Source organism: Melospiza melodia, chromosome 3 (assembly GCF_035770615.1).
Source record: "Melospiza melodia melodia isolate bMelMel2 chromosome 3, bMelMel2.pri, whole genome shotgun sequence".
NCBI lineage: Eukaryota > Metazoa > Chordata > Aves > Passeriformes > Passerellidae > Melospiza > Melospiza melodia.
This window is the reverse complement of record NC_086196.1, coordinates 27215525-27230895: the sequence shown is the minus strand read 5'-3', so window position 1 is coordinate 27230895 and position 15371 is coordinate 27215525. Positions and strand designations below refer to the sequence as shown.

At 38.0% G+C, this 15371-nt stretch overlaps 1 protein-coding gene across 1 annotated transcript in view; it reads left to right on the top strand.

Annotated features, from left to right (window-relative positions):
- Positions 1-15371, top strand: part of MAN1A1 (mannosidase alpha class 1A member 1) — a 139017-nt gene that overhangs the window by 27398 nt on the left and 96248 nt on the right. Inside the window, exon 2 of the mRNA XM_063151083.1 lies at positions 9109-9205. Coding sequence (XP_063007153.1) covers positions 9109-9205 — 97 coding nt within the window. The remainder of the gene's footprint in view (positions 1-9108; positions 9206-15371) is intronic.

Sequence of the window (15371 nt, the reverse complement as noted above, 5' to 3'; positions counted from 1 at the left end):
GGTAAGAAGCAGGCTGTAGATATTGGCTAATATAATATACTAACTGAATGATATTACTATAGGAAGTATGCAGGTAAACTCTTCCTTCCTGAAGGTCTTCCTTCAGGTTTCTCTGCCTTATCACTCTGGTGTCTTCTACTAAAATGAGCAATGCAATAGTTAATGCACTGAATCCTAGCTCTCAGAAACCAATAGTAAAATATTCTGGTGTCTCCAGGTTTTCAGTAAATTCATAATTTTAGCAGTACATTACTATTAACAAAGAGAGATATTTCAATTATACTCAGTTGACAAAGAGAGGTACGCCTGACAAATGAGTAAAACGTGACTTGTTATCATGGATTAGTTTCACATGTCATACAATCATTTTTCAAATTATTTTTTTAATCTAGACATCAAAGCATAAGGGCTGCTGTTCTTATTAGTAATTTCTTACATGGAATAGTCTCTTTTTTCTTGTGTACTTGTGCATTAAATAAAATATGCAGTAATAGAATAAGTGTAGAAAATACTTTACCTGCAAATTTCCTGTTCTCTTTAGTTACCTTTTAATTAGAATTCTTGTTACAGAATTAATAAGATAATTGATTCCTTTTAAAATGAGTAACAGAATGAAGCAGTGTGCAGAGTCTGTCCCTGGTTAATAAATGATGCCCAGAACAGCATATGATGAATATTAGTTGGATAGTTTAATACAGTCCTAAGGAGGCTTACAAGCTACTGTGAGGAATAGAAAATATAAGAATAGAAGTTTATCTGTAACTTAACACATGAGGGAATAATACTTAGCATTTCTGTAAGGCTTTCCATTTGAGGAGTTTGAAGTGCTTTACAATACAAAAGATGAATTAATTCTCAGAATAGGCCTTGAGATTTTTATTTTCTCTTCCTTCCTTTTTTTTATGCAAATGCTAGATTTTTTCTTATATATTTTAATTTGTCCTTGTGGGCAAGAAATGAATTATTTGTAAGATATTTAAATGCTGAGGAGTAGCATGATTTTGCTCACATATCCCTTTAAAGCAGATCATTAAATACAGAACCCTATAAAGTATTCCATTATACGATGTGCATGTTTAATATTAAGGGGAAATCCTGTAATCCAGTTTGGCTACCTTAGTTCTACCTTAGTAGTGGTAGGAGGCATGGGTATTTCCCCCACTTTGTGTCTGGCAGTGCCCTACTGCTGGATGAACCTGTGGGTTGTTGGGAGTCCTTCATTCCCATCACAGTGCACAGGGAAGCTGTGAGCACCTAAATGTTCCCCAAACCCTCGTGTGCTGCTTCATGGAAAGCAGTGACTGGGAATCCATGTTGCTGGCCCAAAAACTAATGCTAAAGTCTCATTAGTGGCTTTTCTTGGCTGGCTGGAAGTCACATCAGGAAGCACTCATGGGAGCTCCTCCAGCCTGCCAGGGCTTCAGAGCATGGTTGTCATCCACCTGCTAAATTAAAAACGGTGACACTGCGGCGGTGCCTGTTACACAAACATTGACGCTGTGTGGTTTGCTTTTAACTCAGGGTGATGCCATTAGGAAATGAGGTTATAAACACCAAAAATCTGTCAAGCTCCTGATTTGCAGTAATCTTCCTGCTGACAGATAAGAAGTGATTATTTGTATGAAGGTTCATAGTGACAGGATTTATTTTACATGTCTCAAAGGAAAAAACCAGTTTTCTGTTGCCAACAGAGAAAGGGAGTCTGTCATTTCTGTCAGATTCAAGAGAAAAAAAAATATAAACAATATCAACTGAGATGAACCTTTATACATTTGAGATTATTTCTTCAGCTTTGTATCTGAAGTAAGCAATAGTAACAGAAAATAGCTTAAAATAAAATTCAAGTATAATTGCTAATTTTTAGTTTGCAAATAGACTTGAGACAATTCTTTATACAGAAAACAGTGATCTGGATATAAACCAGTTTTTACTCATTTTCTAGTGAACCTTGGTGTTTGGTTAAAAAGTTAAGTTTTCGTTTTATGGAAAATTGCTCATAGTGAATTCTGTCAGTAGTCCAGCATAACAGTAGACAGAGTAACTGAAAGAGCCTAAAGCAGACATGTATCATTGGTAGTCAGATCTGCATGTTTGCTTAGATAAGGTTATGGACTAACCAGTGAAGAAGTAACTACAGTGGAACACCTTACATCTTTACCTAGAATTTCCACTATAGAGCAAGTCTGAACACATTGTGAATACTGATAAAAATTACTTAAAAAAAAAGTGAAGGTAGTTATTAGTGATCAAAATATTTCCAGATGGAAAAGACATTGGAATGTGTTAGGATTGCATGCAGAACTGCAAGAAAAGATTGAAATGAAAGGTTTAAAGCATTACCAAAGCAATAACAGTGAATATTGACAAAGGTAACAAAGATCATGCTCAGAAACAAGGGAAAATGTCAAATGAATTTGCAATATAGTTGTGCTTACTAATCCTAGAAAAAGCATTATATATTGAGATAAAGAGAAAATTAATCTATTACTTCATGTTTTCTAGTTGCATATTATTCAAGAGAAGCTCAATAAACTCAGTTAATAACTTGTATTTCTTTAAAGCGCAATGTTACACTAAATATCATTGTGAAAATGGTGAAACACAAATGTAATACTTTTGATAACTAAAGAAACAAAGGCTGTATATTTCTAAAAATTACTCACTGTGGTAATCAGTAGATTCAGTAAGAGCATATTAAACAAAGCTTTCATATATCCAGCACAGCTTTTTGAAAGTGATAGTGAATCAGCTGAAGGTGGATCATACAGTTTTTCACAGAAATCCTAATTGGTGGCAATAATTTCAAAGGTAGTATTGCATTTGCTAATAATATATTCTTATAATGGGTTTTTTCTGCCGTGCTGCAATTTGGTTGGTTCTCAGTGGCTGCGAACAGGTTATGGAGAATAGTTTACAGAATAGTTAGCTTGTTGGTTAACAGTAGTGGAAACAGAAAGTAAGAATATAAGGCTTTCTGTAACTTGAGGTTTTGCTAACGTTGATGTAATATTTCATCGGGGCAAAGAAACCAGAATTTTGTGTTGTTGTCACGAACTTCCTGCAGTGACCAGACACTGTGGTGGGTCACAGGGCCAGCAGCCAGGCATCCACACAGCTGCTGGCCCAGGTGGGCTGCAGAGGGAACAGGAACAATGAAAGCCAGAGAACTGGTGGGTCAACATAAAGCCCATTTATTAGGTGAAAGAAGGAAGGGACAGGGACAAATGGTGCAAAGGCAATCACTCATATCCTCCCACAGTCAGACTGATGCCCAGTCACTGAACAGCAGCCACCTTGGAAAACTGCCCCTTCTTCCTCTGCCCCAGATTTTGTTGCTGAACATGATGAACATGGTAAGAAATAACCCCTTGACCAACTGGAGTCAGCTCTCCCAGCTGTCCCCCTCCTCAACCTTACAGCCACCTCCTCCATTCTCCCTCTCAGGGGGAGTGGAAAAGGGGCAGGAGCTGGAAAAAGAGAAAGCCTTGCTGTTTTACAAGTGCTGTTCAGCAACAGCCAAAACACTGTTGTGTTATCAGCGTTATTTCAGGCACCTGTTCAAAACACCATATGGGCTGCAGTGATGGATGCTAACTCCATCCCAGCCAGACCCAGAACAGTCCTCAGCCATGCAAGTTGATTTTTGCAGGAGGAAAGTTCAAGTGGAATGCCTGTTGGGGTTTCTCACTAATTTTAGGGACTTCCTTGCCCTTGCTGATACTGTGGGAAAATGATGTTTTAGTTCCAGCAGCAAGGAGAGAAGATGCAGGGAGAGTAGCCTGAGTGAACATGTAGTTCTGGTAAGGAGTTTAAAAGGTGAGAATAACTTAAATGTGTAGAAAGATCAGTGTAAACTGAGAAAGAAAAGATTATTTAAGCCAGGGATGGGAGTTCATAGAGACTATATAAACTGTTACATTTTCTTCAGAGGTTTGTTGCAGGGGGAGGTTTGATTTGGAAGGGAGTAGTTTGGGGGTTTTTTTCTCTTCATTTCTTGAACTTTCAGTTACCTTGGTCTTCTGCCTTCCTCCTCTGTCTTGGCAAGATTTAAATGGCTCTGTTGAAGGTCAGGATGGTACTATTTCATGCAATTAGTCCTTTTTCTCCTTTAATATCCCAGTTCTAAAAGGTGCTTTAATTCTTTTCCTGACATCCTCTTTTGCATCTCCCCCACTTATATGTAACTGCTAAAAATAAACCTTATTAAGTTATTATTTTCACTCCGCCTGGTACTGCAAGGGTTTCCATCTAAACACCACTCTTACTGTGCTGATTCAGCATTGCTGTTGTTTTCTGTCAATGTCTGAATAGAGCTGTATTTTGCGAATTTCAAGTGACTTATATGTCCTCTCTAGGTATTGTGTTAGTGTTTTGAAAGATGACAATAACTAAAATACCAACAAATGGTAGTGCATTATCATCATGTTTGAGTTGGCCAATATTATGGCTGTAGGAAAGAGTTTTATTTATTCTCTGCTTTCACAGAGAAAGAACTGATAGTTTGTGCTAGAGTTTGAGGTTCAATGAACCTTTCTGGGCTCCCCAGTTCAAGAAAGACAAGGAGATACTGGAGAGTGTCTAGCAAAAGGCTACAAAGATGATGAGGAACTGAAGCATCTCTCTGCTATGAGGAAAGGCTAAGGGCCTGTTGAACCTGAAGAGGCAGCTGAGATGGGATTTTATCAATGCATACAACTATCATAAGGTCAAGACGGGGTCAGGCTTTTCAGTGGTGCCCAGCAACAAGACAAGTGGCAGTGGGCACAAACAGAAACACAGGAAGTTCCATCTAAATGTGAGGAAATCTCTACTGTGAGAGTGTCAGAGCACTGGAACAAGCTGCTGGTTGTGGATTCTCCTTCTCTAGAGATATTCAAAACCTGCCTGGACAAAATCCTGTGCAACCTGCTGTGGGTGAACCTGCTTTAGCACAGAAGCTGGAAGGGGTTGATCTCCAGATCGTCTCTCGTTTCCTATCCCAACCATTCTGAGAATTTTTTTTAAATATGTGGTAAAAGTGGAAGAACTGAGGGATGCTTCTATGCAAATATAACTCTACCTATTAACATCCTGGAAGGCTAATATGTAGTTATTTAAAATAATTTTATTAGTTATACTGTAGAGGAGTTAAAGAGTATCAGGAATCATTTAGTCAAAAGTTGCTGGAGTCTCCCTCACTGGGAATTTGTCTTTTAAACATCATCAGTAATGATGCTAAAAAGACAAAGTTGTGTTGATGTACCAGATGTTCTCAGAAACTGTGATCTTTAGAAATTTCAAGTGATCAACAGCACTTGTACAAGTAGTCAGAGATGTAATCAAAAGATTTTGTGAATTACCCAAAAAAAAAAAAATCAGGAGATAATGATTTGGTGATATCCTGTGCAAACAAAAAGGTGAACACTGCAAAGATAGATGGATTTCTCAAAAAAAAACCTGTTAAAATTCGTTTCTGAAGTGCTAGGAGCTTTGCCTAAGCAGAGAATTACCTTGGTGAGCTGGGTCTATTAAAATTGCTCCTCAATATTTTAGAACTTTTTCATTCTTACATAGAAAATGAAGCTATATTTTAGAACTTTTTCATTCTTACATAGAAAATGAAGCTATTTACAGAGAGGAAGTTAATGTAGTGGGAAACCTAATATGGTTTTGTAATTTCCACAGGAGGGAAAGAATGTAGAGTACTTCTGACGTACTGAATCCTAGAAATTGAGACTTCTTGATAGGTGAGATGCCCAAGGTCGCTTGTGTAGCAAGGCAGTGTTGATTAAGGTGGGGTTCTTTGGCTGCTGTGTCTGTGGGCTCTTTGCCCAGTAACCCAGCAACACTACGAGCTAATAACTTTTTTGTGAGGAGCCATTCACGGTTGTGTCTGGTTGGAATGACTCGTTTCTTTTGAAACACTAGAGGGCTCACTGACTGCTTTTGGAGCTGCCTTTTGATTTCAATGTATGTCCATAAATCTCCAAATGTCTAAGCAAGGATGTCCTTTCTTAGGAGTAAATTTACTCACTAACCTCAGTGGCTTTGTCTAAATCTAGGCTTTCTGGAAGAGTTCTAAAGAACACTTTGATTAGCCAAAAGAGATGAGTTTGATCTGCTCAGTAAATTCTGGTAGGGTTTTTTGTACTGGAATATTTCCTTAAGTTTAGGAAAAGCAGTGCTTTTTGGTTTTTTGTTTGTTTGTTTGGGGGGTTTTGTTGTTGTTTTTTTTCCAAGTCTGCTTGGCTTGTGGAATCCACACGTTGTAATTTCCTGGGAAAGAATTAGATAAGTACCTGAGTAGTTGGCAGAATGGGAGGAAATTTTTGTAAAAAAGGCCCAACAACCCATCTGATGTTCATTGGCACACAATAATAAATATTATTAGAACATAGTGTCTACTGTCTGGGTTATCTTCCTGTCTTATTAGCTAGGGGTTGATGAGCAAGAGGGTAGTCAGAGTGGTTTCTGCTACCAAATCACAAATACATTTATGATACCATATCATTGAAGTGTCAATCCATGGGGAAAAACTAAAGGAAAGTGATTACATCTAGAACATCTTGTAGCATCACACACTTTGTGACTGTTGTGGCTGGACTGAACCAGTCTGGAGCTGTTCCTGCCTTTCCCTCTTGGTAACTCTGATACTGGCAACAATCTGACTTGGGGAGTCAGAAAAGACAAAAGTGTTTCTCAAAACAAGAATATCACTTGCAAAAGCTTCTGTTTCCTAAACTGACTTGGTTTGGAACTGACCACTGCATTTCTTAGGCAAGAGAAGGACCATAGAAGTGCTAGGAAAAAAAGGAGGGGAAAAGGGAAGAACGATGTTGGTAGTGGCTTGAGCAGTTATAATGTTATAGTACTGCATCTTTAGGCCCCTTGATTCAGGCCACTTAATTACAAGTTTAGTTTACTTAAATAAAAAAAAAACAAGGCCTTTTGTCTGGTGTGCCCTGATTAAGATTAAGCAAATGAAAAGATCCTGATGTGATTGCATGAGAAAATAAGCTTTGACAAAGCTTAGGATTTAGCCTCCTGAAATCTCGGGGGTTTGTACGTTGATATCTAAAGCTGAGCTTGCAGGTCTGGGATATGATGGCAGGGCAGAATAAGTCTTTCTTGTACAACAGGCAAATTACCAGAAAATTTCAATTGGTAAATTAGAAAATATGCTGTGGACAAATGACTGGTTTCATGCAGTCTTGATCCTTGTACCAGGGACTGAGAAGAGCCCATAGTCATAAAGCCTGCCAGTTGGCTGCCTATTACCAGTTCTGCTTTGAGACAAAAAGCTCCATCTTGGGGGAGCTCCTAAGCCATTCTGCAATGAAGTCAAGCAATGGAAACAGCTCCTGCTGGGCTCAGGCCATGGATGGCAGCAATTCCATCTGGCATATCACTGCTATCCATGGCCCAAGACCATTTCCACAGGGCCTCTGACTTGCCTTTCAGCTGAGATCTGACACCAGGCTAATCTTTTGCTTGAAAATGGTCACATATTAACTGCCATTGCCAATTTTTGTATTTGTAAAGCTAGACCTGTAGTGTGGATTAACATCTGTGAATTTTCGTGCAGGATAGATGTGCATTTTTTCTCCCATTAATAGTGGAGGAATGTTTATTCTCATGAGTATGGCAGTATTCTAAAAAATCTGTTGTCATTTGTTATAGTATGGCTTAATGCAGATTTTTAATTGACATAATTTCTCTGAGATTTGAGCAAAGAAAAGAGGAAAAGGAGAAAGTGCAGGATTACTATTATCAGCATGTCCCAAGGCTGCTGCTTTTAAATTTAGGATTATAACTGTTATTTAACAAAATTATCCTTGACACACAAGGCCTCAAGAAGAGATCTGAAAGCAAGGACAGAGCAGTGTTGTCATCTGACAGCCTGAAGCACTATCTCTGAAAAGGTCTGAAATTGTCACTTTTTGTCTAGAAGATGACCTCTGGCATTCCCAGCACTACTCTGCCTTGTGGAAGAGGGGAGGAAGAGCAGCAAGGTGGCAAAATCTTTCTTTCTGTTACATAAAGTAATGCTGCTTGTGGTGACCTTTAAAGAAGACTATTCCTGAGCAGGTGTTAAAACTGGTGGCTGCCAAGGGGAGGTGTTGGACCTGCTGCAGTGGCAGTGGTTTGTCACCAGGCCTGCAGAGCTGTGTGCATTCTTCTCACCGCTTGTTTGGGGAGGAGCACATGGGCTCCTGGACATGCACCTGGACCGCTCTGAAAAAGGACAGATCACACCAGATATGCCTGGTGATGGTGGTGAAGAGTGTGAGCCTTTCCTGAGTCAACCCACTCCCCTGACTTCTGTGTGGGTGCCCCCTGCTCTTACCACAGCACTACTGTGTTGGGCTCTGCAAGGCTGTTTCCCAAAGCAGTATTTATCTGTGGTGTCAGATAAATCAGTATTTATTCCCAAAGCAGTATTTATCTGTGGTGCACCTTTTCTTGTGCCAAATGTGATTTGGTGGTGATATGCTCAGTTGTAAAATTTTCATTTCTTTGTGCAAAATGACATGTGAAAGTAGCTACAGATGCATTTATAGTCATAAAAGATTGTATTGTAAAAACCTCACAACATTTTCTAGGGGTTCTGCCTGCCCACTTTACCATCCTTCTTTTGTTACTAGCTGTGCTGAGTTTGAACCAGCTAGTTGTATGCAAGCAGGTCTCTGCCAGAATCTGAAAACTACTGTAAGCTTTATGTTCACCTTAAAGAATCTAAAGGTTCTAGGGGGAAAACATTGTTTAAAAATGTTACTTTCCTCAGTTTCTGAGATGTAGGCTTAAGGGAAATAAAATCGCAATTGAATTGATATATGACACAATGAATTCCCTTCCTAAAAATTAATTATTTTTGAGTGTGTCTTGACCATAAGCTTGCAGGTAACAAAAGTGGAGAGGACAGTCATGTAATTCTTATAGCAGCCATCCCACTGCCACCTGGAAAGCAGTGCCACTGTTATACTTTATTGAATATTTCATAATGCATATGACAGGAATTTGGTTAAGAATTGTATTAAATGTTTTTAATATTGAGAATATTCTCAAGTTGGTGTTTGCTGTGGCTTCTTGCTAAATCAACACCATAATCCTGCTTTGGTTTCCCTGCAGATGATGAAGCATGCCTGGGATAATTATAAGCGTTACGCATGGGGATTAAATGAACTGAAACCCATATCTAAGCAAGGACATTCAAGCAATTTATTTGGTGAGTACAGTGTATTTTTGTGCTTAGTGACGTTAGCATAGAACAGTAAATCAGCTGAAAAGCTTATAAGTGATAAGCATGTTTTCTTGCTGCTCCCTGTCATGCAGCATGATGTTTCTTGCTTCTGTTATGTGTAAAAAGTAACAATAAATGTAGGTGCTTTCTGTGACTTCTGTAGATTAGTGTCTGAATGAGAATAAATGGAGCATGGCATTGCTGCATGATAAAAATACAGTTTTGCTGCAATAAATACTGTCCTGTCTTAAACATTTACAATGGAAATCATTGATGCCACATTCAATAAGCGGGGAACTAAGGGGAAGAGGGTGGGGAAGAGGGTGGATAAGAGGAGAAATCCTATACAAGGAACAAACAATACTCTCTACACTCATGAAGGTAGCTAAAGCTGTATGCAGTTCTTAGGAATTTATTTCCATTTCTTATAAATATTTGTTAATTTGCACCAGACTCCCTTATCAGGCTTTTATTTTTCCTTAATATAACTGTTGTTTGCACCTCTAAATATTGTACAGGAGATGTTAAATAAAGAACAAGTTGTTATCAGTGTAGAACAAATATGGGACTGAAAAGTTCTATTAGGAGAGGCACACTGTAGAAATCCAGTGTAAGGAGGCAAGACTTCCTTGGTGTCCAAATGGGACTTGTGGCTGAAGAGAAACAGCATTCTGAGGCAGCATAAATACAGTCCTATGAACTGTCATTATCTTCAGTTTTGCAGAAAAATGAAGAATTAAACTGTTTGAAACCAATTTTTCTATTCAAATAGCTTGTTTTCTAAACAGAAAGCTGAAAAAATGACTAATTTCTCTAGCTGAGACAAAATCAATACATTATTTTGATTTTAACAGGAACTTACTTTGTTGAATGTTTGCAAAAGATAGCTTGAAGTGGAAACATTTCCTAAAACAGCCTAAATAGAGCACTTATCAAATCCCCAACTATATTTGGAGGTTGCTTAGAGACCGCAGTTGTAATTGCAGAAATAAGTTGGAAAATACAACATCTACTTTGATCTTGCTGTACTTCTTGGCTACACCAAGGTAATATCAAAAATGTTAATAAGTAATTATTACCTAGTTAGTTATTGGACTTCAAAACAGAGTAGTTTGAGTTAAGCTCAAGGCTGAGTCATCATGTTTCTTTTTCCTTCTCTTCTCTGAAAATGAAAACTATTTATTGTCTTCAGGAGAATGATAGTTGTGTGATTTAATATGTTTGAGGAACTATTTAATGGAATTCTGTTTTCTTGCAGTACAACAAAATGTCTTGAAAATTTAAACTCTTAATGTAGTTTCCTTTGAAATCAGAAGTGGTATAAACATTTCTAAGGTTTGAGTTAATGATAATATTGCATGGATTTGCAGAACAAGCTGTAGATGTATTGACTTGTGAAATTCTTAAGCAGGAGTTCTGTGGACATTGCATAAGTTTAAGTCACTTCAGGCACAATTCTCTGTGAAAGAGGACAAGTGTTGAATTGAAAAATAAAACTATTTAAAGGAGTAAGAGGCAGAGTCAGTCTAAATGCAGATCAGTTTCCCATCATGGTCATCTGGTATATGATCTTATTGCTGAGGAGCTTTCCTTAGAAACACCTTCAGTCTTATTGATCTTGGTGCAAATCAAAATAAGCATTAGGTCCCTTTCTGCTGAATTGCTTTACAGAATACCAAAGAGCAGCATATCTGCAAGCAGCTCTGCCTCACCCTCGCCCGAATCCATAGCTACCTTTTGTTCTTTACACACAGAACCTTGTTTCTGTAGGTGTCCTCAGAATTATTAGATCTGATCTGCACCTTCATGTTTGAATTCAACAGATTATTGTTTTCCATAAAACAATAAAATACTGATCTGTTTGTGTGTTGGGTTTCTTTCCTTCATGAAAGAACAGACAAGTTTCCTTATCTTCCTTGTTTCTAATTTTAAAAAGTTATTTAAAAAATTGCAAATGGTTGACTAATTTAAGGTAATTCCGAGTTGTATTAGTGGAGAATATGTTACCTTCAGCTCTGTGTCCTGTGAATTTCCTCCCAACCTTCAGAAATCAAGTAAGACCTTCAGTTCACTGTCATCCATCATAACTATCTCCAATTTGCCAAGACTGTCCTTTCTTTTTGCTGCCAGGTCTCAATTGTTTTAAAAATGCGAGTTTGGAATCATCTTGGTATCAATAAAACACAGTACATTTAATTGGGCACTGTTTGATGCCTAATGAAACACTTCTCCTCCTTTGAATTAATTGCTGCATTTACATTGCTTGGCAAATGCTGGGAGTGGCTGTTATGGGATTAAGACTTTTATATCTCACTGTGAGGAACAGAAGAGTCCAGTGCTGTGTGGTGCTTTATGCTGTAAAAGATACAGTACAGCTCTCCTGACACAGAAGGGGAGAGTTGTTTTCAAATTATACTGCTTCTAAGCTTTTTTTTTGGGAGTATAAATGCATGGCTCCTTTCAATCTCCATTTTGCAGGTAGATTTTAATGACTGCTGTGTCTTGAAGGCAAGTCATAGCTGTCATGCTGTGTTTCTCAGGACAAAAATAAGATGGCTTTTCAGAGGTGTAATTCCACATGGATGTGGCTTAGGAAACAACATCATGAAATACAGGCACTATACCAGGACTAGGAGAAGAGGAAAATGGCCTTTGGGGTGTTGATAGGAGAAAGGGTAGGGACAACTGGTGGTTCTGATTTTGGGGGAAGGAAAAGAACCCTGCTTTAGCACCTTGTACTAGTGCTAAATTACTAGTAGTAGAGCTAACCTGTAGCTGAAGACTTCTTGCTGAACTTGGAAATTACTTTTTTTGTCCTAAACTCAAGCCACGAAAACAAATTGTGAAATCGAAGAACTGCCTTGGTCTTGCTGGTGTTCTGCAGGCAGTGTGTGTGTAAGGGTGTATGTGATAAGCTGAGGAAGTCTTTAGACTGGCAGACTGTAGATATATTTTTGTTATGAGCAGAAGGTGCTTTCTCTCGCATTTGCACACCAAGAATAATATACTTTTAGAGAAACACTGAAAGATTTCGCCTTTAAGCCAGTGCAACATACCTGCCTCTGACTATTGTCAATGTCTTTTCAGCACATCCATGCAACGTTTTTATTTCCTTTGTACTTTCTGTGTTTTACCATGTTGTAGCAACTATTTGAAAAGACAGAAACATTCTTATTTGTTTAATTACATGAAGTGTACAACTGTTTCCAGATTAATCACATAAATTGGAGTAGCTCAACATTTGTTTGCACAATACCTGTCCATTAGCACAACAGGGCATATCTCCTGGTATGACTTCTGTGAGTACTAATTCTTCTCTGACTATTCCTAGTAGAAAGTAGGCTATGAGAAAGCGCTGCTACTTTTTAATTCTTTAGCCTTTATGTTTCAGGTTACTGTTAACAAGGTTAGCTGAAGCAGAGATTTATTAATCTACCTTCCTATTGCAAAAGTGGTAAAATCACAATTTTGCTCTTTTTTCATAGCACTCTACCACCAGCCCCTCAAACTAGGAGCTATTCCTCTCTAAGCCTTCTGAACTAATTTTAAAACTAATGAGTGTTGTTGCACTTGCAGAGAACTCTTTCTAGAAGTGTTTTCTGTGCTTAAATGACTGTAACTAAAGGGCTTTTTTAATTATCTGAAGCTGTGTTTCATGTGCAGTATTGCCAGTTTGATATTATAACTTGTAGGCATAGTATAATTAATCTCTGCAAGTGAAAAGGGACCTTTCTGGAGGCAAAAAGGGAGGCATTTAATAAATACTCACAATCTGCAAACCCCAAAGTACTATAATTTAGTAAGATCCTGCTCCTCCCACTTTGAACTGTTTTTTGTCATTTCTTTTATGGAGTGTTGAGGTGTATGAATAATTTTAAAGCCTGTCAAAATTTATATCCAAAACTGTCCTGGCAGTGTATAGCAATGTGTCTTTTCAAACTCTACGTCTATTAATATAGCCTAGGCAATTAATTGTGCATGTGTTTAAACAATATGTCAATTTAAATTGAAAGGACTCAAAATCTTCCCCCCACCCCAGTCTTGTTTGTCTTCACTCTTCCTTCTGTATTCCTTGAAATTTTGTGTTTTGGTATGTGATGGAAGTAAGCCTGACATCTATCTCAATTAAATTAACTTCTGTAAAGAGTAACATTAGCAGATATGTGGATGAATTGCTCAGTACAGCATTTTTGAGAGGAGGTCATGTTGCACAACAATGAGAAGTGTATTGTCGTTTTAGATTTCTAACAACATTTTTCAGGTTTATTATTGGCCTCTCACAGGAATCCATTACTGCTGAGACACACTCTCAAATTACTCACCCCAACGCTGAAAAATCAAATGACCAGAGTGAAATTTGGCAGTGCAAATAAGTTATTTGGGGTAGCTTTGACAATGGCAAACTGCAAACAGTTCCTCAAACCCAGGAGGATTTCCCAACAGGCGATAATTGCACTAAGAAATAGAAAATGTTCCTAATAAGCTGGCTCTTAGTGAAATGGGAGATATAGTTCTGAGGTAATGCAGAGAACGGGGCAGACTTGAGCTCACAGTAAGTAGTAAAGCTTGACAGCTTTCCAGAACAAAACGTGGGGGTCCATAAAAAGTGGCATAGATGGGATGAACAAGGATTTATTGTTCCTTGTGGGGAGTGATATCCTTTGTAAGGAAGGGGTGGAGATAGCAAATTACTAGGCAGCAGGTTCAGACAAAAGAAGGTGGTTCATAACTAAACATGTAACTGAGCTGCAGTGCCAGAAGCGTGGTGGATGCCAAAGGCTTCTGCAGGAAGCGCAGAGATAAGCAATGAAGGAAAAAATATTTAAACTTTATCAAATTCAAAGATGCCAGAGCTGGCTCTAAAATGCACAGATGTGTAAAATACTGGAGATTTGGAAGAGCATTCTAGAAATATCACTATATTGTTTAATATTACGCATATGAAAAACTAGATTTGTTAAAAATTAAATTAATTTTTCTTTCCCCACTCTTACCAGGTGTGAATAGTCCCTGAAATTAAAAGTGTTAATATTGCTGAGGGTTTGCCAGTACTTGAGTCAAGAGTTTCATGTTTTGGCATAGCACACTTTAATAATTAATCACTCTTGACACTTTAAATTGCTAATGATATTGCATAGGAACCTTTTCAGTGAACTTTAAATAAAGGAAAACACTGTTCTAAGATATGAGTCAGCTTTTGAAGCAACGCTCCAAGAAACCTCCAGCACAAATCAAAATGTTGCTTTAGTCAAACCTGTATGTATTTTCAAATGCCAACTTGGTGTCCAAGGAATGGGAGGAAATTTTAAATTATTAAGTGCACCAACGTGCATTGATTCTGAAGTATTCTATTTCTGGCCATATCTAAAAGCCTGGGCTAGACAAGTGAGAACTTATTTTGGCACAGGCTCCAAAGGGTTTGGCCCTAAGCCAGGTGTGGTTCTTTAACCATATGGCCATATAAGCTCAGTCACAGAGCTCTGCTAATGAGGTTGTCACTCACATCCAGAGCAGCTCTCCCTGCAGTGGCGTCCTGGAAACTCATACAAAGTTACTCATGCTCTGATCACTCTTCTTATTCTGCTCTTGCTGCCCAGTTCTGAGATGCATTCTCAAATGTAATCTCTTCTTTTATTTGCACGCACGTACACTGGCACTGTTGGATATTAAAAAGCATGCAGTTTAAATGGGCTGACTGTGCATTACCCAGAGGAGATATAGGCTACCTGTGCTTTTAATAAGCTGTTGTGGTTAATAGTCCACAAATCTTGTTAGCAATATGCTCTTTTTTGTTTTCTTCCAGATCATTGCTTAAGATTTTAAGTGTTAAACTGGAAATGAAGTTCTGTTGATGTTTCTCAATAGTCTACTGAAAGTTTCCTGTTGGCTGATTTCTTTTGCATTCCTTTCAGTTAATAGTAGGTTATTTTATGTGTTCTCTATTAATCCCTTGGAGTAAATGATGCTGTCAGTAAAGAGGAGTGATAAAAGTAAAGGGTTAACAACAGAAGTAAAATGGAGCATATGTGAGTTATCTCTTTATCACTGAAATTGCTTCCTTTGACTTATGTTTTATGAGTTTCAAGTTAATTTTCTCTACTTTGAAAAAAAAATTATATATATATATATATATATATATATATATACACAC